Raw genomic sequence first — 27046 nt, 5'->3', positions numbered from 1 at the left:
TCAAGAAACGGTTAAGGGCACTGGATGCTGCAAAGGCTGCGAGCCCTGATGACATTCTGGTAATAGTACTGAAGACTTGTGCTCCAGAACTCGACTTGCCCTAGCCAAGCTGTTCCAGTATAGCTACAACACTGGGATCTACTTGGCAATGTGGAAAATTGACAAGGTAGAAGATCCTTTCCACAAAAAACAGGATGAATTCAACCATGCTAATTATTGCCCATCAGTCTACTCTCGATTATCAGCAAAGGGATGTACTATCCTATCAAGCGGCATTTACTCAGCAATAACCAGCTCACTGATGCTCCGTTTTGGTTCTGTTGGAACTACTCAGCTCCTGACCTTAGTACAGCCTTCGTCCAAACATGGACAAAAGAGCTGAACTCAAGAGGTGAGGTGAGAGTGACTATCCTTGACATCAAAGCAACATTTAACTGAGTGTGGCATCAAGGAGCCCTAGCAAAGCTGAAGTCAATGGAAATCAGGGAAAAACTCTCCACTAGTTGGAGTCATACCTAGCACAAAGGAAGATGGTTTTTGGAAGTCAATCATCTAAGTCCCAGGACATTGCTGCAGGATTTACTCAGGGTAGTGTCCTAGGCCTAACCACCTTCAGCTGTTTCATCAATTAACTTCCCTCTATAAGGTCAGAAGTGAGGGTGATTGCACAAGGTTCAGCAAAATTCGTGACTCTTCAGACACTGAAGCAGTCCGTGCCCATATGCAGCAAGACTTGGACAATATTCAGGCTTGGGCTGATAAGTGGTAAGTAACATTTGCACCACACAAGTGCCAGGCAATGACCATCTTCAACAAGAGAGAACCTAACCATCTTGCCATGACATCCCATGGCATTGCCCTCGCTGAATCCCTCACTTTCAACATCCTGGGGGTTACCATTGACCAGAAACTGAACTGGACTAGCCATATAAATGCTATAGCTACAACAGCAGGTCAGAGGCAGAGAATTCTGCTGAAAGTAACTCACCTCATGACTCCCCAGAGCCTGTTACAATCTACCAGGCATGTTAGGAGTGTGATGGAATACTCTGCACTTGCCTGGATGAGTGCAGCTCCAGCAACACTCAAGAAGCTCGAAACCATCCAGGACAAAGCAGCCCACTTGATTGGCACCTCATCCACCACCACCAGCACAGTAGCAGCAGTGTGTGTCATCTACAAGATGCACTGCAGAAATTCAACAAGGCTCCTTCAAAAGCATCTGGCAAATCCACGGTTTCTACCACTGAGAAGCACAATGGCAACAGGTGCATGGAAACACCACCACCTGCCAAGTTCCCCTCCAAGCCACGTACCATCCTGACTTGGAACGAGCTAATCATTCCATCACTGTCGCTAGGTCAAAATCCTGGATCTCCCTCCCCAAAAGCACTGCGGGTGTATCTACACCATATGGACGGCAGTGGCTCAAGAAGGCAGCTCGCCAACAACGTCTCAAGGGCAATTAGGGATCGGCAATAAATGTTGGCCTAGCCAGCGATGCCCACATCCCATGAATGAATAAAAAGTATTAACTCAGTTTCTCTGAATATAAATGTTTTCAATATAAATTGAAAAAGAAGTGTAAAGGATAGCATTATACAGATAATTAAGACTCTACTGAAATCTAAATGGGACATTTATGAAACTAAGGTTAACACATCTGAATAAAATAATGGGAAATATAGGAAAGAGTGTGGGAGAATGAAAAGGAAAATTAGAATGTCTAATACAGAATCTGAAAGAAGCTCAGATGATAATGTAAAAGTAAATAGGAAGGACTTTTAGAAGCATATATTAAAAGTAAAAGGATAATTACAGATTGTAGAATCACTTATGGATGAAGGTGGTAATTTAGCTGTGAAGAATAAAAGATATTTAATTTTGCATCAGTGTTTACGAATAGCAGAAGTGAGAATATACGTATAATGGAGAAGGATGTGAAACAGTTGTTAGGTAGAAAAGAAATTGGTTAGGAATCTAAAGGGGGCAAGTTATTGGATTGCAAAGATGTAAGCCAGAGAGGAATTAGCAGAGGCTCTCATTATACTTTTTTAATCCTCAGATTTACAACTGTGATGTGGGACTGGAAAGTGGCCAGTATAACAACTTTGTTCATAAAAGGAGAGAAAGATAAAACAAACGACGATAATAACAGCTTGCATTTATAGAGCACCTTTAGTGTAGGGAAACGTAATGGATGAAAATTCACACCAAACAGAAGGGGATATTAGGAAGGGTGACTAAAAATTGGTCAAAAAGGTAGTCTTAAAGAAAGAGAGGTGGAGGGGTTTAAAGAAAGCATTCCAGAGCCAAAGGCCTAAACAGTTGAAGACACAACTGCCAATGATTGAGCAAAAGAAGTGAGGGCTGCATACGAAGCAAGAGTTGAATTTCTTGGATTATGGATCAGTTAGTCTGACTCATGGCAAAATCCTAGAATCCATAATCCAAAACCAAATTAACATTTAGAGATTACCTTCATTATCAGTCTCCCATGCGGGACCTTATCAAAAGCTTTGGTGAAGTCCAAATATACTACGTCAAATGCATTGCCCTCATCTACACATCTGGTCACCTCTTCGAAAAATTCAATCAAATTGGTTAGACATGACTCCCCTTAACAAAACCATGTTGACTGTCTTTGATTAATCCCTGCCTCTCCAAGTGTAGATTAATTCTGTCCCTCAGAATTGCTTCCAATAGTTTCCCCACCACTGAGGTTAGACTGACTGGCCTGTAGTTCCCTGGTTTATTACTTCCTCCCTTCTTGAATAACGGTACCACATTGGCTGTCCTCCAGTCCTCTAGCACCTCTTCTGTGGCCAGAGAGGTATTGAAAATTATTGCCAGTGCCCCTGCTATCTCCTTGCTTTCCTCATTCAACAGCTTGGGATACATTTCATCCGGGCCTGGAGATTTATCTACTCTTAAGCCTGGTAAACCACTCAGAACCTCCTCCCTTTGTATGCTAATTTCTTTAATTATATCACAGTCCTTCTGCCTGATTCCCATACCCATGTCATCCCTCTCACTTGTGAACACTGACACAAAGTATTCATTTAGAACCCTACCTACATCGTCCGGCTCCACACACAAGTTACTACTATGGTTCTTAATGGGCCCTACTGTTTCCCTTTCTTCTTATTCTTGATGTACTTGTAAAATAACTTTGGCAGGTAAAATAAAGGAAAATCCAATGTTTATTCATGCCCCCTTTTTGCTCTCCTAACTTCCTTTTTAAGTTCCCCCCTATACATTCTTTACTCCTCTAGGGCTTCCGTTGTTTTGAGCCCTCGGTATCTGCTGTAAGCCACCCTTTTTCTCTTTATCCAATCCTGTATTTCCCTCGACATCCAGGGTTCCCTGGATATGTTGGTCCCACCCTTTGTCTTTACTGGAATATGTTGGCCCTGTACTCTCCCTATTTCCTTCTTGAATGAGTCCCACTGCTCTGACGCAGATTCGCCTAAAAATAGCAGCTTATATTTCACCCCTTTCCTATTTCTACTTAGTTCTGTCGAAGGGTCATGAGGACTCGAAACGTCAACTCTTTTCTTCTCTGCCGATGCTGCCAGACCTGCTGAGTTTTTCCAGGTAATTCTGTTTTTGTTTTGGATTTCCAGTATCCGCAGTGTTTTGTTTTTATCTTATTATTATTATTGCTTCCCAGTCCACTCTGGCCAAGTCATCTTTAAGAGTATATTTTTTGAAATGACTGACTATATAGCCAAGGGAACACAGTAGATGCATGTACATTTTCGGAAATTGCTCAATAATGATATAAAACATTATATTTGATGGGAAGAAAACACTGTTAAGGGGTGTTGCTTGGTGAAAAGTCAAAAGTGGTGTAGCCCAGGTTTCAGTGCTGGGTCCAATATGACTCCTCCTCTTTGCTCTGTAGAAAAGTTATAAAGAACTCAAAACATTAACTCTGTTTCTCTCTCCATAGGTGCTGTCAGACCTGCTGAGTTTTTCCAGTACTTGGCTTCCAGCAACCGCAGTATTTTGCTTTTATTTCAGTGCTGGGTCCATTTTTTATCAGGATGTACAATTTCCACTTGGTCATAGGGAACACAATATCAACATTTGCTAAAGACACAAAAGGAGGAGGACTGGCAAACAATGAAGATTATAAAATACTTCAGGACAACAGACAGGTTATTGGAATACTAGGACTATTACCACTGGAGTTGAGAAGGCTAAAAAAAATGAGTTTTCAGCTGTCTAGGTCTCAAGCTCTGGAGTTTGCTCCCTAAACCTGTTCACCCATCTACCTTACTCCCCTCCTATAAATCACTCCACTAAAACCACACCTTGGTCACCTGTCTTAATACCTAGGTGGCTTGATGCCAAACTTTGTCTGATAATGCTCCTTGGGACACTTTTACTTCATAAAAGCTGTTGCAGAAATACAATTTGTTGAATTTAACTTATTCAGATATCCTGGTTCTGGGCCTTCATTCAGGACTCTTTCTTTACCTGCACATTGTTTATTAAGTAGTTAAGCTTTTTGAAGCTATCCGTCAATTTCTCCAAGTTGGACAACAATAGAATATACACAACTTGGATTGTCCTATAGCCAAACGGCTTACCGGCATTCAGACAAGGTCACACATGGAACATGTCGAGCTGAGTGAATTACTGGACAGCTGCTGAAACCCAACACTCGGGAGAGGGGGGGGGTGCAGATGAATCACAAAAGGCTAGTGTGCAAGTACAGCAGGTAATTAAGAAAGTTAATAGAATGTCATCATTTATTGCGAGGTGAATTGAATGCAAAAATAGAGAGGTTATGCTTCAGTTGTATAGGACACTAGTGAGACCACATTTGGAGTACTGTGTATAGTATTGGTCACCTTATTTAAGGAAGGATGTAAATATGTTGGAAGCAGTTCACATGAGGTTTAGCAGACTAATACCTGGAATGGGTGGGCTGTCTTATGAGGAAAGGTTGGGCAGACTAGGCTTGTATCTGCTGGAGTTTAGAAGAGTAAAAGGCGACTTGATTGGAACATATAGGATCCTGAGGGTCTTCACAAGGTGGATGGGGAGAGAGTGTTTCCTCTTGTGGGAGAATCTCGAACTAGGGGTCACTGTTTAAAAATAAGGGATCTTTCATTTAAGACAGAGGTGAGGCAAAACTTTTTCACTTAGAGGATCATGAGTCTTTGGAACTCTCTTCCTGAAAAAGGTGGTGGAAGCAGGGTCTTTGAATATTTTTAAGGCAGAGGTGGATAGATTCTTGGTAAGCAAGGGGGTAACAGGTTATTAGGGGTAGGTGGGATGCAGATTTCAGGTTACTATCAGATCAGCCACGATCTTATTAAATGGCAGAGTGGGCTCAAGAGGCTGGATGGCCTGCTCCTGCTCGTATGGTGCCAAACACCAGGGCCCTGGCTCAGTGTTGTAACAGTGTCCAGAATGAGGAGCCAGACCTAAAAGATTGTTATTAAAAAAAATCAGAACCGTCAACCTGAGGGTTATGATTTTTTAACAGTTGGTTTTCCGGCTTAGTTTTGGCGAGCTGCTCCTTCTGACAGTTTTGTGGTTCCAATTTTGAAAAGCCCACCAAAAAACCATGAAGTGCCCGAAGGTCAGAAGCAGCAATTGAGTGTTCTTGATTGCAGATCTGTTCAATAGCTAAGTCCCTTAATCATTTGAGAGCTAACTGGATGCTGGAGTCAGTTATTGGGGGGGGTTCCAGTGAGAGGATGAGAGTATGTGGGAGGTGAGGGGGTGGGGATGTGTGGGGATGGAGGTGGGGTGAGCTGAGAGGGTGGGGATAGTGCGGGGAGGTGATGGGGTGAGGTGAGGAGATGGGGTGGGATAGGGTGGATCACTTTTAAGGTTTAGCAGTACAAAATTAAATACTGTACATGTCTGAAAATTACTTTTAAATTAAATTTAAATCAACATATAAATAGCAGTCTAAATTTTCATTATGCCCTAAATTAGTCAAATATCTGATGAAATGCTGCATTGATGTACCAGAGGCTTGAGAATCTTGGGCCTCATCAAAATAAGTATAAGAAACTAAAAACTGGGAATGATGTAAAACAGGATGTTGACTCACTATCGCCCGTTTTATTACTCTTGCAAAGTCTGGGATTGAAATCCCTATTTGTCACGTGGAGATTGCTTAAAGAAAGGTTTTACAAATCTCTACACCATCCTAAGTTCACCCCAGATAGACTGTAATACACAAGTGTACAACATAATTTGTATGACAGCTTCTTAGGGAAGGGGAAACAATCCAGTTCTTGAATTTAGGCCGTACTAAATTTTTGTACCATGTATCATTAGTCTCTGAATTATTGATCTGAATTTTTCAATGTACATTTTTCCTGAGCTGCAGGTAGATGTCTGATTGACCTATCCTGGGGATAGTTTCATTAGCATAAAAGGGGCAGATACCATTTATGGTACATTGTGAGTTGGTGCCAGAGGAGTCAGACCAGTATGATTGCATTAGTTACAGAGTTGAGTTGTTTTGTAAATGTAGTGATATCTTTGTAGCCACTTTCCTAACATTAGTTGATTGCTCTGTGATTAATTATCCTTAGAAACTCAGCATTGGGCCTCCAATTTCACCATTGGCACTGTAACTCTGCCTACTGCACGCAGATGTAATGAAAGAAACACAAAACCTCCATTTATACAATACTTTCACGATGTCCCAAATTGCTTTACAGCCAATTATGTGCTATTGAGTTGTAGTAGTCACTCTTATAATGTAGGCAATGTTATCAAATGGCACAGCAGGCTTGAGGGGCCAAATGGCTTACTCCTGCTCCTAGTACATATGTCATTTGGATGGATGAGATGAGCTGGGCTAGATGGCCTTTGTCATCCATAATTACCTTGCAAAAAGAGGATGGAATCATGGCTGGAGTTCTGTTTATTTTGCTGCTAATGGAGGTTTGCTGAACAGGCTTTTTGGGGTGAAATTGCCAGGACAGGAGTGCGTAATGGGCTCATTGTGAATCATTAGCCTGTTTTACACTGTACATGATTCTCAAGAGTCTTTTCCATTGACTTAAATCTTGTCCTTTTGTCTACTTACCTATTATTCCATTCTATCTTGGTGCTTTTATGAGTTTTTTTTTTAAAGTATTTGATATCGTAATAAAGTTGTGTTGCAAGCAAGATATTGAAAATATATTGTACTGAGAAGCAACAATCAGCAGAGTCTTCAGACTTGCTTATCAAGAAAACACAGCTAAAATTGTGAACCAGTCTTTGTGCTATGGCCTCTTAAAAGTTGTGTTGCAGAGACACCTGAGGGCTCCAAAGTTTCTCACTGACAATGTTGTTCAATCATTCCACTTTGTTGCTCAGGAGTCATAAATAACTAGATTGAATAATATCATGCACCCAGGCAGGAGAAAGTCTTCTACTTCTTCTACAGAATGGAAAATGTCTTGTGCAGTTTATCTGGGTTGCAGGTATTAATCTTCCCACCCCCCAATTATGAATTTACTGTCACCGTGTCCATATGGTGCAATGTGAGAATATGTTAGTGGGGGATGAGACAGTCACCAAAATCAGTGTTATCGTCTGCACAGTGTTATAATTAACCAATGGGATATTTTCCTGTCAAATTAACAATATTGCATGATGCTGTTAAAGTTAAATTTGTACACTCTGGTTTGTTTAATAGTTGTGGTGGGATCACCTATAGGGTGTACACAAATTAACATTGCTTTATATCTTTGCTGCTCTTAATATTAATGACCCATACTGTGTATAAAATCGTACGATATTTGTGACCAGATACCAACAATGGATGTTATCATTTTAACAGGACCTATGATTGTTTGGTGAATTGATTAGTGAATTTGGAGAGGGGAAAAAATATCATATATGATTGGAGGAGAGGAATAAGGGGCTTGGAAACAGGAGAAGCACCAGGGCCCATGATTTCTCTCCCCAGCCCTGCTGTAACCTAGTTCATGCCATCATCTTCACAGGATGGACAGAGAAGTAATGGATAGATTTAAGGACAACTAAAAACAAGGTATGCAACTGAAGACTAGATGACAAGCTCCATGCCATTATCCCAAATTGAAGATCTGAGGTGTTTACAAAATCTTTATTTGCCAAAAAATGTTCATAGGTGAATTATTTTAAAGTAATTTGTTACTAATTATATAGAGCATTTTAAGAGCATCCCCCATTCGTATAATAAATGGGACAAACTTAACCATGCTTTTCTCAATCAATCGCTGAACTACCTATTGTGGTTACAACAAAAGACTCGACTCTTACCATATTAAGGGATCAGATGTTAAGGGCACAGTACCTTTCATCTTAAGATCTAAATATATATTCAGTTAAAAGCTTTCATTAAACAGGTTTACCTTTCTTATTCAAAAATAAAACGAAAGAAAACCAGCTTATTGCCACTTGCAGTTACATATGAGTAAGGGAGTGAATGCGGCTAATAATTCTTCTATTGCTAGAGGACTGTCTGGGAGGTTTGAATCCTCCTTTATAGAGCGACACAACCGTGATCTAGTTGAAAAAGTAATGTAAAGCAGATAAAGAAGGAAAACACAGTTGTGCATTTGTACAAAATAAACAAATTCTGCATAAAATGTAATTAATATATTCCAACTTAACTAGCAATTTTCACATTTCTCTCCATTCGAAAATAACCTATCAATTTCAGCTCCTCTACACAGTGGAACATTCCCAGAGAGAAAGACCAGGCCTCTCCTAATGACACTAAAGAGCTCATAATATGTGTACAGCCCAAACTGACATTCTTTTTCCTGAGGGGATTGTACTTTTACATCGATACAGCACTGCGTCATCCAACATTCCTGTCAAGATCCAGAATTTCGTGCGTTAAGAACTCTTTGCAAGAATCCAGGTCCTTGCTCTCTATTTTTGACTTTTATTTTAAGAAGCCTAACTACAAGACTTCTTCTACTTGCTCAGATGCTGTTTGAATATTTTCTAGATAGGCTAGACATCTACCTAGCAGCTGGGCTTAACTCTTTCTCAATACTTAAATAATTAATAGTATTTACCAGTTTTGATTTCACCAGGGCCAATCAGTTCCAGGTCTCATTATAGCCTTGGTCCAAACATTTGGTGGGGGTGGGGTTGGGCGGTGGAGATAAAGCTGAACTCCAGAGATGAGATGAGAGAGAGATTGCCTTAGACATCAAAGCACTATTTGACAGAGTCGTATCAAGGACCCCTAGCAAAATTAAAGTCAATGGGAATGGGGAAAAACCCAAGTCCTGCCTTGCACAACGGAACATGATTGTGGTTGTAGGAGGCCAATCGTATCAGCCCCAGGCCATCACTGCATGCATTCCTCAGCATAGCGTCCCGTGCCCAACCACTTTCAGTTGATTTATCAATCAGCTACCCTCCAACTTAAGGTCAGAAGTGGGGATGCTTGCCTCCTCCTCACCATCTGTCCTCCTTTAAGACACTCACTCCTTAAACCTACCTTGTTGACCAAGCTTTCGATAATATGTCCAGGTTTCACCTTATATGGCTCAGTGTCAAATTTTGCTTTATAACAATTCTGTGAATCGTCCTGGGACATTTTATGATGTTAAAGGTGCCATACAGGTCATTATCCTCCAAAGTCCTCCTTCCCAGCCTCCCATATTTCTCCCTTCATAAACTTGTCCATAACTTAGCCATCTGTATCCTGACCTGCAATTAGACCCAATTACCAATCACCTTCTCTTCACTGATCTATATGATGTTCTTGATCTCAATATGTTCAATTTAAAATTCTCGTCCTAACCTTAAAATTGTCGATGACCTCAAGCCACCTGATTTTGAAATCTCCTACAGCTCTAAGTCTCTTCCAATACATTTTGGTTCTGTGCATTCCACCATCTTTCAGAACACATTTTTGGACATATCTTCAGATGCCTCAAATATACCCTTTGGAAGTCCCTTTCCAGACAATTTCATTTCACTCCATCTTTAAAAGTACATCTTTCTGACCAAACTTTTACTTTTCCATTATTGCTTTTATTTTTTCCTTCTGTAAAGCACTTTGAGATGTTGTGATGCTACATAAATTTAAGTTTTCATTGTTTCGAGAAACACAAGCTGCAAGTCTCTACATTATCTCAATGTAGAAAGTCTTGAGTTTCCTATTATTTTCATGTTATTGTTTTAAGTTTCCCAGTGCTAATTCCCTTTATTTTGCTCCAGTGCTGCTAGACTCTGGCCCCTTCCCAGTATTGTAAATGTGTGTCCTTTGCAGCAATTCCCATTTAATGCAACTTAACCTAACACTTGTGCTCTTTAAAGCCTTTGGCTCACTATGAGCAGTGCCACAGGAGACCTGTTTATTTTTTACATTTAAAGGATGATAAATGTTTGAAATAATCTGCTAGTTAAGACTATAGAGTCAAAGACATTAGAGGCATTCACAGGACAGTTGGAGGTTAGTCTGAACATCTTAAATTGGCTGTAGATTCAAGATGTCACAAAATGCAAGAATGCAATGGGGTTCCCTCCAGGGATCAATTTTAGGCCCATTACTGTTATATGTAAATGACAGGCTTGGGTGTAGAGAGTACAAGTTTGCAGATGATACAAAACTTAGCAACATAGTGGAGGAGGACAGCATCAGACTTCAGGATGCAATTTAATGTGGATATGTGTGAACTGATGCACTTTGGGGAACATAAAGCGGCACTTTTTAAAATTCATTCACAGGACGTGGGCATTGTTAGCAAGGTCAACATTTATTGCCCATCCCTAATTGTCCTCAAGAAAGTGGTGGTGAGCCTCTTTCTTGAACTGCTGCAGTTTGTGCAATTGAGGTACACCTACAGTGCTGTTAGGAAGGGAGTTCCAGGTTTTTTACCCCGAAGTGAAGGAAGGGTGATAGATTTCTAGGTCAGGAATGGTATATGACTTGGGAGAGAATTTAGAGGTGGTAATGTTACCCTTGCTTCTGTTGCATTTGTCCTTCTGCATGATAGAGGTTGCGGGCTTGGGAGGTGATGTCGGAGAAGCCATGGTGAATACAATCTAAATAGCACTATTTTGAGGTGGTGCAAGAGCAGCAGAGCCTTGGGACTATGTATTGAAGGTGGCAAGGCAAGTTGATAAAGGGGTTAAGAAAATGTATGGGATACTTGGCTTTGTAAACAGGGACACTGAATACAAAAACAAAGAAGTTATGCTAAACCTTTACAAATCACTGGTTGGCCTCAGCTGGAGTACTGTATTCAATTCAGGGCACCATACTTTACGAAGGATGTCAAGGCTATGAAGAGGGTGCATACAAGTTTTACTATAATGGTACCAGGGATGAGGGGCTTCAGTTATGGGGGAGACTTGGGGAAATTGGGTTTGCTACCCTTAAAGCATAGAAGGTTAAGGGGAGATTTAATAGTGATTGAGGGGTTTTGAGCAAGTAGGGAGAAATTTTCCTCTGGCAAGTGGGTCGATAATCAGAGGTAATAGACTTAAAATAGTTGACAAAAGAACTATAGTAGAAATAAAGTGAAATATTTCCCACATAGGGGGGTTGTTAAGATCATAAGGCACTACCTGAAAGGTAGTGGAAGCAAATTCCATAGTAATTTTCAAAAACAGTATCACAGTATTTTTTTTAAACAGTGCAGGAAGCAGCCACTTGGCCCACTGGATCTGCTCTGGCTCTCTGAAAGAGCATTCCAGAGTTCCACTCCCCTGCCTTATCTCTGTAACCTTGCACATTCCCTCTTTTCAGATGGCAATCCAATTCCCTTTTGAATACCTCGATCAAACCTGCCTCCACCACCCTTTCAGGAAATTTGTTCCAGACTCAAACCACCCTCTGGGTGAAGAAGTTTTTCCTCACATCACATTTACTCCTTTTGCCAATTATTTTGAATCTTTGCCCTCTAGCTCTTGATGCTCTCTTGAGTGGGAAGTTTCTCCCTATTTACTCTATCTATACCCCTCAGGATCTTGAATACCTCTATCAAGTCTGCTCTCAGCCTTCTCTTCTCCAAGGAAAGCAATCCCAACCTCTCCAATCTATCCTCATAGCTACAGTTCTTCATCCCAGGAATCATTCTTGTAAATCTCCTCTGTACTCTCTCCAATGCCCTCACATTCTGCCTCAAATAAAGTGCCATCAACATATCATGGCAAGCATTTACACCTTTAAGATGTTTGTGCCGTTACTCCTGACATATGTCACAGATACATGGACAAATCGGTTACATAAAATCTATTTTGAGGGTTATGCTGCAACTTTAATATTACGCTAGAATATTTATATTGTATTTTAAATGGATAACTGATAAAACATGCCAGTTTTATGTCACTTTCCATTTTGATGGTGGCTCACCACCATTTGCTATATTTTTTTTTATCCATTGCACAATTTAACAGGATACGATTTCAGTCACCTACCCATCACAAAATAGCACCGGCATATTGTAATGATTGAGAAAATAGTTACGCATGCATGTGGTGAAAGAGCAAAATATTGCTCAAAATAAAACCACTCAGAATCACAGAATCGCACAGTGCAGAAGAAGCCTTTCAGCCCATCGCGTCACGACACCGACTGATTACAACTTTTACCTAACACTTTGTGCAAAAACACACAGATAGCAGACTAATTATCAACTTGCTAATGCTGATCTTAAAAATAATTGCTAACTGCTATTGTACTGTACTGTTATAATACAGTTAAGATACAGGCCATTATTATTATATGGTATCCATCTGATGTGAACTGCAAGTGTATATCATTTTACATCTATAAAATTCACACAAAAAATGGCAATCAACAAAAAATACCAACTGTTATTCAATTGGATGATTTTTTCTGGTAACCTGCACAAAAATTTAAACTCAAAGATAAACTGCAATGCATCTGAATGTGCCACTGTTGATACAAGGGGAACACTTACCTGCGCTCTTTGTAGTAAGGTAGGTCGTGTATGCCTCCAGAATACTTTCCTTAGGACGTCAGGGAACAAGCAGGCAACTACTATAACAATAATGCCAAGCCAGGCTGAAGCACTGGACAGCAACTGAACGAAGACACAGTACATGTCTTGCGACTGCAAAAATGGCCTGTAAAGAAAGAAATTGGAGATTAAAAGCACTGTTAAGTGTGTTTCTGCTGTGCAATCCTGTGAAGCTCCACCTTAATCCCAAGCCATATCTTTTAAAAAATCTCTCCCAATGCAATAAACCCCAGAGGTAGGATCTTCTGGCCACTAAGCAGAAGCGAGGCCTGCTCGCCGACACATAAAATGACACGGGATGACGTCAGGTGGAACTCCCGACGTCATCCCGCGTCATTTCCACTTTCAGGTCGGCGGGGGTGCAACCGAATCAGCTGTGCGCCCGCCGACCTGTCAATGGCCTATTGAGGCCATTGAGAAACTAATTAAAATCATTAATGGACCTGCCCGTCCAACCTTAAAGTTGGCGGGCAGGTCGGCAGCCCTGATGGCCTTCAGAAAAAGCATGAAACCTCATCCATGGGCGGGATGAGGTTTCCATGAGGGTATTTAAATTTTTAATAAAGGTTTCAGTTAAAGTTATGGACATGTCCCAACTCATGTGACAGTGCCACATGATGGGACATGTCAGGGAGATTTTTCTATCATTTTTATTGCAAATTTTAATTTGGAGCCGATCTCCCTGAGGCAGGGCTTAGACGCCCCTCCCCCAAACAATGGGGGGAAAATATTTTCCCCCCAAGTGTCTAAACTTACATTAATTCTGAAGTCATTTAAGATATTGTTAAATACACAAATTTATGCAAGCTTTCATGTATTGAAATGCCACTACAACGCATCTAAAAATTGAATATGTACCCATAAAACATGCTGATGACAGCTTCATGTTAACTTGATAATCCTGCCCAAATTCTCCATTCTTACCAAAGGATTCTCATTATTTTTGTGTGATTCACTTTTCTCTACCAAGTAGATGACTTAACATATTAAAATGACCTTTATTCCAGTCAGTGATTCAATGTACAAATTAATCAGTTGTTTCTGCACTGCACTACCAGATATATAGAATTAGATAACAGAATTAATTTCAAAATGGGCATTCGTTATGCTAACAAATGTCAAGAATGAGATACTGTAGGTCCAATACAAATTGCTAGAAATAATATTACTAGTTTAACCTAAAAGCAATAGCCCTAGTACCTTAACTCTACACAAATATTGACTCCTGAATTCAAAATAGAATGAATTGTATAATTGCATGTAGCATATTGCACTTTTACAGTTTGTGGAATTTTTTAATTAATGAGGTTAATTGTATTTAAGAGAAAGATAGGGAATAAAGCATTTTCCTTGCTTTAGCAACCAACATTATATGAAACAGCTGGCTAGTTCAAGTGCAGAGCTTTCTCACTCTGCCCAGTAATATGCTTTGATTCCAATTTCAGAAGAGCACTCTGTTGCTACAATACAAATTTTCTATCTCCTACACCATTCATCCTTACAGCTGCAGTATGAATGACAATGTAGTACCAGTCTTTATGGGCAGTTAGGGTGGAATTTTACAGCCCTATCATGGTGGGGGCAGGGTCATAAAATGTGGCGAGCCGTTCAAAAGTCCACTGATTTCGGTGGGGCTGGAAAATCCCACCGGGGGAGGGGCCGTAAATTTCTGCCCTAGGGTGTTTTTTTGCGATGGACTTGAATGTCACTACTACAATTCAATTGAGGCGACTGGAATTCATTTCCCATCACAAAACCATCACAAATGACAAGAGGGGAAGACTTTCTTCTCTCATCTGAGCTGATTATTAGTCCAGTCCTCAGATATGACTCACTGCACTATTCTTCATTTAGAGATTATATTTTATATTCAGGGAACACACCATCTTTCTCCATTTTCAAATTTTGACATCAGTTTTATTTTATAGTATTGCTACAGAACTTGGATGTTAAAATGTTAGTTCCTGCAAAAGTAAATGTACATATGCTTGGTATTTAATTCTCAAGACTATTGCGTGCAACTATTCGAAAAAGCGACTGAGTGGCTGAAACCAAGAACTGAAATATGATACTAATATTCAAGATCCACATCTAAAGCCACAGATTAGTGGAATTTTCTAGCTCTAAACATTTATATATAAATATCCAAAATTGTATTTTTTTTTAAATCAGTTTATCAAATATTCCACAAATTGCTACTCACCAAAGTATTGCTCCATAAAGCAAAGAGAACACGAAGTAAAAAATTATCGAACCCCAGGTAACAAAATGGTTTATCCAGGTCCAGTAGTGTGTCTCTATTCCAAGCTTGTGGTTTTTTGGAGAGGGAGGATGACAGTGGGGAGGAAAACACAGAGAGAGGGAGAGAGAGTGTTAATTTAAAAAGGGTCACTGGAAAAAACAGCAAAGGTACCAGCAGGGTTGGCATAAAACAAAACACTACCACAGTCAAATTTTAAAAGAAATTCCAATTAAACTAATGAAGCATTTTTCAATCAGTTTCAATTTTCAACTCAGTAACATCTAAGGAGGTCGTCATTGGTTCAGAATATTGGCAATCAGGTGAATAATTAAAAATGGAAAACAAAATTCACTTTTCAATTGTTTTAAAATCTAATTATGAGATTTCCACTTTGCGAGTAAAAGGTGATTATTTTAGGAACTTCAAGAGATTTGCATTATTTACTACTTTTGATACCACTCTACCAAGGGCAAATTGCTAAGTAACAGTGCCAGCATAACTAAATTCCTTAGTTCCTTCACTGATGTTGGGACAAAACCCTGGAACTCCCTTCCTAACAGCACATGGACTGCAACAGTTCAAGAAGGCAGCTTGCTACCACCTTCTCAAGGGCAATTAGGGATGGGCAAAAGTGCTGGCCTGGCCAGCGATGCCCACATCCCATGAACGAATAACAAAAATCTAGCTGCTACTGAGCAGATTTTGTTTCCAAAAATATACTTTATTCATAGAATTTCTGAAAGTACATTACATAATGTCATATTTGAATTGTTATGTGGGGTACAATACAGATCAGTTTCTTTCAATACAGTACATGAGGTGCCTCACTACACTTGTCATTACAGGTTATATTTACAATGTACAATTACATTTCATGTCAAGGATTCTCTGATGCATGCGGCCTGAGGGGTTTTAAAGTTGCTACTGAGATGATTTTGAAGGGATGAGGTATGTATGTTAGGTACCACTCATTTAATGAAGCAATAAGAGCCTGAGACAGAGCAAACGGGAGCAACTTCCAAGGATAGCTGACGACGACAATCTAGAAATGCACCCAGAGAAATTTTAATACCAGGGCCGGATAGCTATGGGATCCTTTATACCAAAGGCTAACAAATTTTTGGAGCATACCACATGAATTAGATCAGAATGGGAAGGGGTCCTCACAATTTCTTTAGTCCAATAAGATAACCAGAGTGAAACCTTTATTTATAATATCTACAAGGAAATTCTTTGATGAACAGGAACAAACTTAATAGCCCTCATAATCATACATTTGTGAATAGATGAAACCAATTAAATTTCGCTAAAAATGACGTGTTGTTGAAGGTTTTTGTCTTGCACTCAGGACAGATGCAAGAATGCCAAATTTCAAAGGGAACAACAATTTATACTGCATGAGAAAGGAGGTGCTGATTGGTTGGTAAGTCAGTTCTGATTGGTCGAGACGCTGACATAGCAAATGCACCAGGGAGCTATTGCCCCCAAGCTTTTGTTTATTCAAAAAAGGTGCAAGGACTGGACATATTCCTTTTGCCTGCAGAGGACAGACCCTGCATTTGAATATATGTAGCTTCTAGCAAGCCTAAGTGAGCTACATTGTGAGTCCGACTGATAATCCTAAATTGGTTGTTAATGTCATTCATTACCAGTGAGGTAATTTCAGCCCCAATGCGATGTCAAGTATGTGGGCCATACATCTCAACAACTAGCGGATCATATCAAATAGCATGTCCCTTCAACTGTTCACAATAAGAGCACTGACGGTACTCAAACAACCCATGCTTGCAAAACTCAGAACATAATGTTTAATGTTAGATCTGATTCCACAATCGGGCAGAATTTGCTGAACAATCCTGAGTGTGCTAACAATTTTTGAACAAACAAAAGCATGAAGGATAATAGCTCCCTGATGCATTCTCTATAGCAAAGTCTCAACCAATCCGAGCCAATTTACCAACCAATCAGCACTCCCATTCCCATGCAGTATAAAATTGCTATTCCCTTTGAAAGTTGACATTCTTGTGTCTCCCTGATGAGTGCAAGATGAAAGGTTTTGAACAGCATATCTCTTTTTCCATCAATACTTAAGTTCTGTACTAACAAGCAAATATTTGATGAAATGTTGTTTCCTGAAAATGCTCTTAGATTTCTGCTCCATATTCTAGTTTGTGGTACACTGCTGAGGAACTAATCTGTTTATGATAGCACTCAAGTCTAGAGTCAGGTCCAAGGTTTCAGCTGGGAATAATTCAAGATACCAAGCTCCAGCTCTTTGAGAGAAAATATTTACCAAAGAGAAAGAAGGTGTTTTTATTTTTGGTGCACACAGTCCCTTTTGACTTGCTCAAATCCTAGGTATTTATTGCATTTAGAATGTATATTTACTAAGCTCGTTATCAGATTCAAACACTAGAGGTACCAAAAAGCAATAGGACATATGAAACTGACCAGCAAATTCCAGTTTGCAAAGTCCCTTAAGCAAAGAGCAGTCAAACACTGCATGAGTCAAGGGTAGGCTTACTTAACAGTTTAATTTTGTTAAAAAAGGACACAGTTTCACGTTATACCTCGTTCCACCAATACACTGTTAATGTTCCATTCCTTATAAAGCAGCGCATCATTTGACATTGAATGAACAATGCAAAGGGATGTATGCATATAGCGTTCTCTCTTGTATAAACACACACATGCACATAGTGTGGAATTACTGGGCTCCATTTCATGCGGTTTTGACGCCATTTGTCAGCAGTAGTGAGGAAAAGCATAAACAAAATTTGTTCAAGGAAATCCTCATCGAAATGTTAATGAATGTGGTGTAATTGCCACATCAAGTCTGCTGGAAACCATTATGCATTATCTATAGTTTCAGTACGATGAAAGGTTTCTATCAAAAAGATACTAGAAACAGGTCCAGATGATATGTAAATTTCATGACTTTTCAACTAACCTCTACTTTGTGGAGATCATGTTTTCACTTTTGGGAGAATCCCAAACTCGGGGTCATTAATACAAGATACAGGGATGAGAGTGGCCAAACACCAAAAAGGTCTGAAAATTGGTGACCGAAGACAAAAATATCTGAAATTCTTTGTAACAAGGAATCCTGTACAAAGCAAGGTCGCTGCAGCATGAGAGGCCAGGAAATTTCAACACTTTTTATGATCTGTAGTGAAATGCAAAAGCTTCTAGGCTACTTCAAATGGCTGAAATTATTAGACTTCAAGTGGGTAGAAACGTTAGTTTTCCCCTTGTATACCTTCTATTACCGTCAAGACTGTGGACCAAAGCATATGCATAAAATCACCCGTGACCTCAACATTTCAGCTTTTCATGCAGTTAGTACATAATAAGGGATGAAGTCCATTCTAATAACAGAAGATGTCCTTGCTGGATTATGTACATCATAGGCAGGCAAGTTTCAGTAAGGGGCAAGATATCACCACCCTTGAGCTAAGGCTGCATGTGAAATGTCTCTTTCATCACCCATGAAGTAAAGGTGATTCAGTCCCTGCCATTAAAAGTCAGTTCCGGATACCATTCTTCCTTAGTCCCATGCTATTGTCTCTCAAGTTGGATTCGAAATACAATTCCCAGTTTATAATAAACTAAGATCAGATTCATCCTAAATTCAACTATTGGACACAATCAAATGAATATCAGACAAGCATAAGAAGCAGTTTATGTAAGTTAATAACAGACCAAATTAATTTCTGCATGATTGATCATTTTTCTTCTCATTTGTCATCAGCTCCAACCCATCACCAACACAGATAGCAGTCACAATCCTAAAGGTCTAGCAATCTATCCACTAGACTCAAGTCAGGAAGTTCCCAAGTTCAATTACCTATCTCTGCTGAACTGACTGACCTTCATTGGTCTTGACTGATTCAGTGGAACTATGCTGCAGCCAAGAATCAACACAGTGGGAATGAGATAAAAACAAAAATCTGACCAGTTCTGTTGAAGGGTCATGAGGACTCAAAACGTCAACTCTTTTCTTCTCTGCCGATGCTGCCAAACAGTGGGGATGAGGGTAACCATATTACCCAACAGTATCATCTCTCACTTACAATTTCAAATATCACTAGGCTGATCATAGTCCCATGTTCAAAAGATGGTTCATGAGATCCTCTTAAATCGAGAGAAGTTGCCATGACAATCTTGGGCTGTGTTCCCACACTTGAACACAGAGCCTCGAGCATCAAGAGCAGTGGCCAGTCTGACACACGCCCTCCAAGCCAACTCGGCACAGAGACACCACCCCAAACCATCTCAGTGCGCAAGCATCACTGAATGCTGCATGTGCTGCTAATTAATGCTGATTCTTTTACCATAAAAATTAAACCCTGAGCTACATTCGTGCTCTTTGTTGATATGACCAAGACACCTTTGAAATCTAGTCCTCTGCCTGCCTGCTCCCTCTACAGCCTGGGGTTTGCAGAGTGAAGCTGAGCACACAGTCAACGCCAGCCCCCACCCCCGAGTGGCAATTTAAACATTTTCTGGTTTTTTAAATAAACCTCTCGCCTGTCCAATACTGCAGAGCCATGGGCCAGGAAGACAGACCTTCTCTCCACTGAAGACATTCTTGGTAGAGAAGACTCCCTTAGGTCTGGCCTTGTTACTGGCAGGGATTTTCCAGCCTAAGAGCCTTGTTTGAGTTAGTCTGATACAAATTTTATATTTCACATAATGCAGAGCTGACAAAAATCAAATTCAATAATAATTCTTAATTTTATGATAGCACTTATTTGTATAGCATGTCATTAAATGAAACTGGCATAGGGAAATGCATATTAGCAAAAACAGGATTCAATAAACTGCTCCTTATTTCTTAAGTCCTCAGCTTTAATAATGCACTTACCTTTAATGTAACAGTAATAAACATAACTGTGAAGACCAAAAAGCCAAATGTCCAGTTTCCAGACATCTAAACATAAAAAGAAGCAAATTAAAACACAAATCCAAATCTCCCAAAATCCTCACAAAGAATGCATATTAATGACGAAGAAAATGGAGTAATTGATGAATATTACCTTTGCTAGAAAGCAAGAAATCTCTCCTCTGTAAATTTCAACAATTATAATATTAAACAGATGGGATAGCAATCTAAATCGCCCAAGTTACTCATTTGATTAAGTAAACTAAAGTTACTTTTCTAGATAATTATAAATTCTCATCAAATTAAAGACTAATAACACAATGAGATTGAAAGCTAACTTATAACATAGGCTCAACTCCAAGGCCTACATGGAGATCAGCAGCACCAAATTATATGACCCTGTTCACATTGCACTCTGGACAGGGAAAACAGAATCCGTGTGTTTAAATATATTCACAAAACTCTGCTCGCCTGTATCCCAGTGCTAATAAAATGTTTTATATTAGAGCACAAATGGGGCAGTTAAATCTTCTCAAACACTTAAACCTTAAAAGACCGCTGAGTGTTTCTTAAACTACAAACATAAAACTTAAATTATTGGCTTTGATCACAATTAAATGCAAACTAATGTTTAACCAAAGAGATGTAAGATAACCTCTTCAAGACTGTCGTATGTTACGTCCGATAAGTCATTGCCCTGAGCACAAATTGACCAAACTCTGTAGTATGGATGGTGCATTCGTCAATTCTATCACTGATAGTACTTGAAAAGCAGATGCAAGTTCTTCTAATTCCATTAAAACACATGCATAAAGAACTTAATGCTCCTAGTTTCATAACTTAGCCTGAAATCTGTTTGTCATCAAAAAACTTGTCAAGCCTCCTTCAACAGCACGTTCCAAACTTTTGATCTCTACTACTGAGAAGGATAACGCTAGCAGATGCATGGGAACACCACCTCTGCAGGTTCCCCTCCAAGCCACACACCATCCTGACTTGGAACTATATTAACCTTCCTTCACTGGGTCAAAACCCTGGAAATCTCTTCTGAATAGCTCTGTGGGTGTACCTACACCAGTTGGACTGTAGCAGTTCAAGAAGGGGGTTCATCATTACCTTCTCAAGGGTAATTAGGGATGGGCAACAAATGCTGGCCTTTTCAGCTATGCTTGCATTCCATTAAAGACATTTTTTTAAAAAAGCTAACATAGAACTATCAATGCCTAACCCTGTTCAGCATTGTCATGAGAGCATCATTAACTGCAAATTCACCAGGTTACACAGCATCTTGAATCTGGGCGTAAAGCACCAATCTTATTGTCAGGGAGTCAAAATGGAAGTCCTGACTGTGATGAAATCTGTAGTTTCAAAGCTTGTATTTTTTGAGACGGATCCTAACTGAAAAGGGAAACAGAGGAAGGAAACGAAAACTGAAACCGAGATTAGAAACCAAAACTTCTAGGGAGATTGAACCTGGTTGAAAGCATATAAAAGGACACAGATCAATCCAAACACACTATGGGCAGGACTTTTAGGTCAGCAGGAAAGTGTAATCGGCGGGCCCGGGAGTGGCCAGGGAATGGACCGCTGCTCACGATCAGCGCCCGACTGCTGACATAAGTGCGGGCGTGGGGGAGCACAGAATGAAAGCTGCCTCAGGGAGCTGAAGAATTTAAAACCAACAAATAAAGATTTTAAAATCCGTAAAAAATATCCAGTATCAGAATCAGTCACCTGAACATATCCATGATGAAAATTCTGTCCATGCATTTTTTATTTTAAAAAATTTAATAACAGAAACCTCCTCCTGCCCTTTGATGGGGTTTCATCAATAATGCAAGGGCCCGCCTGGCAGATTTGCCTGACCACCAACTGTAAGGTTGGACAGACCACAAAAAATCAGGTACAACTGGAACTTTAGTGGGCTTAATTGCCCTCTTAATTGTAGGCGTGCGCGCTTCTGACTTTTGCACGCGCCCGCCCACTGAAATACCGCGTGAGCGCGGGATGACGTGATGCTCACCGGATGTCATTATGTGCTATTTTATGCTTGAGTGGGTTGGGCGCGTGTCTGCACACTGAGCTAAAAATTCTGTCCTACAAGTTGATGAGTACAGTGGTACAGTACAGGCAAGCTCAAGAAGCTAAACCCAGAAGCTGAGAATAAGCAAGTACAGACAATGAGCTGTTTCTGTTACTTGAAGATAACATTGATGGATCTACACCATCCAGACCTAGTCAATGACGTTCTGTAGATATGTGCCATTTTTGGCGGAGACCATACCTGTGCAACTCAGATTGGGCGTGCGCTGCTGTCGGTTGGGAACCAGGCTAGCTCCTAGAAGGAGTGGAGCCAAAATTCATCGTGAGCAAGATAGAGTTTTGATGGGCTTTTGTGACTGAGATTGATGACCTATATGCTGAATGGACTGCCGAGCCAATTCATAAGGTCGGTCTTCGTTGTATCTGCCATTTAATGTGTAATTTATAGTTTACAATCAACCACAATTTGCCTGTGAATTTCTGTTTAACTTATTCCTGATTTGAGTGTATGGGTAGTTAGTTAAAATAGTATGAAATGTTTGCTTTTTTGATTGTTGTATAGTAAAAGTTCTTCTGTTTTAAACTGTGGAATTTTGTGGCTTTATTCTTTTAGTAAAAAAACTGGATTTCAAATTTCTTTTTTCTCTACATCCATTTTCCAACAGGGTCATGAGACAGCAATCAAATGCAGGAACCCTGGCTTAATACTGCTCACTGGCCCTGGCAGTTTAGGTTACGTGAAGCATCCCAACCATTGTATTTGCAGAGATCAGATAATTTAGCACAGATCTTATACATCCATGGAATGAATGGCTTAATACACCAAGGTAGCATTTGACCAAGTGTGGCATCAAAGGGCCCTAGCACAACTGAAGTCAACAGGGATCAAGGGAGAAACACTCCGCTGATTGGAGTCATGCCTAGCACAAAGGAAGATGGTTGTGGTCATTGGAGGTCAATCACCTGAGTCCTGGGACATGTTGCAGGAGTACCTCAGGATAGGCTGAATCATCTTCAGCTGCTTCATCAATGACCTTCCTTCCATCACAAGGTCAAAGGTAGGGATGTTCGCTGATGATTGCACAATGTTCAGCACCATTTGTGATTCCTCAAATACTGAAGCAGTCCATGCCCATATGCAGCAAGATCTGGACAATATTCAGGCTTGGGCTAAGTGGCAAGTAACATATGTGCTACACAAGTGACAGGCAATGATGATCTCCAACAAGGGAATCTAACCATCTTCCCTTGACATTCAATGGCTTTACCATCACTGAATCCCCCACTATCAACATCCTGGGATTACCACTGACCAAGAACTGAACTGGACCAGCCATATAAATACTGTGGCTACAAGAGCAGGTCATAGGTTGGGAATTCTGTGGCGAGTAACTCACCTCCCGACTCCCCAAAGCCTGTACACCATCTACAAGACACAAGTCAGATGTATGCTGGAACACTCTCCACTTGCCTGGATGAGTGCAGCTCCAAGAAGCTTGACAAAGCAGCCCACTTGATTGGCACCCCATCCACCACCTTAAACATTCACTCCCTTCATCACTGATGCATAGTGGCAGCTGTGTGTACCATCTACTAGATGCACTGCAGCAATCACCAAGGCTCCTTCAACAGCACCTTCCAAACCAGTGATCTCTTCCACCTAGAAGGTCAAGGGCAGCAGATGCATGGAAACACCACTAACTCCAAACCACACACCATCGTTAAAATCCTGGAACGCCCATCCTAACAGCACTGTGGGTGTACCTACGCCACATGGACTGCAGCGGTTCAAGAAAGCAGCTCACCACCACCTTCTCAACAGTAATTAGGAATTGGGCGATAAATGCTGGCCTAGCCAATAATGCCCACAACCCATGAATGAATAATAAAAAAAATATGCTTTTAAGCATATATAATAGTGAACTGTGAAACACGGATTTTCATTAGTGAGGCAGATCTTCAACTTGCAGGTAGCCAGTCACATAGGAGCTGTTACTCATCAAAATGTTACTATTTTATTTGGATTTTATGACAATACAATTTTCATATATTTGTACATAAATTTTGCCAGTGCCAAATCAGGGTATTGTGAAAGTAGCCAATGGAATTCCCAGGATTATGCATAAACTTAAATTTCATTAAAAATGCATTAAAATATTGAAGCCTACTTCATGAATATGAAGTAATAATTGACATTTTGAAAATAGCTTTCCACTTTGAGATTATAAAGCTCTTTACAATCGTATTTTCAGGAACTGTGTTTGTTAATATCCCTCACAATACTGCCCTCCCAAATACATTTGATAAGCCAACAACTATCTTTCTGAGAACAGGATTGGCCACGCAATTTCCAGGCTGTGATAATAATAGTTATTTTTAAGAGATCATTTTGAAATAATGCCAGTTTTCACAATATTCTAGAATCATCTATTATCTCTAGATCAGTACAAATAGCAAAAATAAATATTGCTTATTAACAACTCAGCTTATCTTTTAGAAAATATTACTTTTTTCAAGTCATCATGGCATTTCTGCTATGTTGAACTCCAATTTTATATTAGTAATAGATCAAAAAAGACATGTTTGTATCCAAGTAGGCATTTGTTTTACACTGCTATTGCTTGCTTTGAATGTCAAATAACACCAAATGGTTGTTTCTAATTTATGAACATAATGGGATAATCACAGCACATTCTATACTGCAGTAGGGGACATACAGATGATTTTAGCATGAAAAAAATACCTCATCAGTGCATTTTCACAGGTTTCAGTGTTATATATATTTTAGCACAAAACCTCTTACATTGTTCATTTAAGCATTACAAAAGACTACTCTTTTTATCATGTATGCAATCAGATTTATACAACTTCTTTGGCATTTATTCATTCAGACTCACTAAGAAATTAAATCAAAGATCTAGTTAAGAAGTATAAAGTAATTGCAGCACTGAATGACTAAAATGTGAATGCTTGTAATTTTTAGTAAAATAAACCAGATTGTGAAGTGTGCTTCAAACTGTAATAGCTGAGTTTTATCCATATGAATTGAGAACGATTAATAATGTATAACTTTATCTCCTTCTGCCCCACCCCATCATAAATGTTAAGATCTAAAACAGTCAACTCTTACCAGTTGCCTGTTAGATTTCAAAATATGAAGTCATGCATGCAATGGGAGAGGAAAGGAAAAACAGCAGAAAGCCAAAAGTTCAAGCAGAAGGTGTGCATAACATTTAATGTTAAATAATATTTGAAACATTTAGAAAAACATATCAATTGGAAACGTATTTTTTGTAAAACTCTCAAAGTAAGAGTTACAATAGTCCATGGTGCACCTTCTAAAAAGAGAAAAAATTTACTAGTTAGAGCCTAATCACATCCTCAGGCTTTTCCAAAGTGCTTCATAATTGATGAATTACTCAAACACAGTCACCATTGTAATGTGGTTTATTGGCTCTAATTCTCCAACTACAGCGCCTGTTGCTGCTATTTGTAAACAACATGGCACTTAATTTAGACTAGCTAGCTTTACTCCAGTTTTCAAAACCAAACAGCCATCACCTTAGTTGCTTCTTGTATTATAATCAATGTTGAATACTCTCAGTATTAAGATAGCACGTTTCAAATACAATTTAATTTTCTTGGATATGGCATACTACATCTAAAGGCTATATACACATGATCTTAAACAATGAAGACAATTTTACTGATATAGAAATTTTTAAAAATGCTCAGTTCACTGTTTTTCATCATGTTTCAAAGTCAATTAAGCTTTAAAATGGAAAGATATGCTAAGATGAAACAAAAAATCCTTAAATAATTTTAGTTTTATTGAAAATGTAAAGTCGGTCCTACCTGCCCATTCCCCATCATGGATGCATCATCTCCCCTCAGAAGGTAAGAACCAAAGAAAAATATAAAGGCATGACAAAATCCTAGCAGTGTCCAATACAGAAATTTTTTGAGGGACAAGACCTCATTTCTGCTAATCTCTCTGTAAAAATATAAAATATTAATGAGGTATACAAAATAGCAAGAATGATTTTAGTTAATTAACTACCTAAATGTAGCATTTTGCAGAGACTTGAAACCTATTTTATGACCACTGCAAACTTATTCACAAGTTGAATTTAGGACCCATACTGCTGGTTCACTAGAACTCCACCATTCCGGCTCCCAGGTTAAAATGGCCCTTTTCTTTACCCTTATTAATATCAAAATAGGCTTAAAATCTGAATATTTCATTGCCACAATTTTAAAAAGGAATTAATTGCTTTCATTCAGCATGTGAAAAAGATACTAAGAATGTAATGATCAAATTCAACCTACTTGTACAAAGCTGGCTTGCTCTGAAGTATGTGAGGGCGCACATCTTGTTCAAACAAACTGTACATGAGGATGGGTAAGGAAGTGAAGCAAATGTTGTACAATGTCAGGTAAGCACCATCATACAATGTCTGTAAGAAAAATACATTATTGTAATATTTTGAAGCTTAAATATCTCTCAAGCTATTAACTTGTATGTACATGCATTCTCTGCACCCCTGCTATCCACTTTCTGGCTATCAAAGACTTATGTACAATATATATTGCAGTTGAACACGTACACATACCACACACAGTTCAACTTTAATACGTGAGAAAAGCATAGCCTCCAGGACAAATTGTAGGAGTGTGTTTTGAACACAAAAATCTGGTGTTTCAGGATCTTAATATTTCTTCAGAAGTGAAGAAAAAAATATTTATGTATTATAGGCAACTTACATATAACAAAGCCGTTCACAACCTTTGGCACGCTCCAAAGTATTTCACGGTCTATAAATTGGTTTCCAAGTCAGTATCTTAACTGAGGTGATTTAGGGAGGAAATTCCAGAACTTGCCGGTCTAGGCAGCTGCAGGTACAAGCT

General features: G+C 39.4%; 1 protein-coding gene across 4 annotated transcripts in view; it reads right to left on the bottom strand.

The window, feature by feature from the left end:
* The window catches only part of atp11b (ATPase phospholipid transporting 11B (putative)), a 190144-nt gene that overhangs the window by 35939 nt on the left and 127159 nt on the right, over window positions 1-27046 (bottom strand). For all 4 annotated transcript variants that reach the window (XM_041217012.1, XM_041217005.1, XM_041217020.1 and 1 more), the window contains exons 24-28: window positions 26468-26595; window positions 25994-26132; window positions 20078-20143; window positions 15172-15275; window positions 12909-13074 (exon numbers count right to left, since the gene is read on the bottom strand). In XM_041217012.1, coding sequence (XP_041072946.1) covers window positions 12909-13074; window positions 15172-15275; window positions 20078-20143; window positions 25994-26132; window positions 26468-26595 — 603 coding nt within the window. The remainder of the gene's footprint in view (window positions 1-12908; window positions 13075-15171; window positions 15276-20077; window positions 20144-25993; window positions 26133-26467; window positions 26596-27046) is intronic.

This window comes from Carcharodon carcharias, chromosome 2, assembly GCF_017639515.1.
Source record: "Carcharodon carcharias isolate sCarCar2 chromosome 2, sCarCar2.pri, whole genome shotgun sequence".
Classification (NCBI taxonomy): domain Eukaryota; kingdom Metazoa; phylum Chordata; class Chondrichthyes; order Lamniformes; family Lamnidae; genus Carcharodon; species Carcharodon carcharias.
Note: the sequence above shows the minus strand (reverse complement) of the source record. Positions and strands in the feature narration are given on the sequence as shown.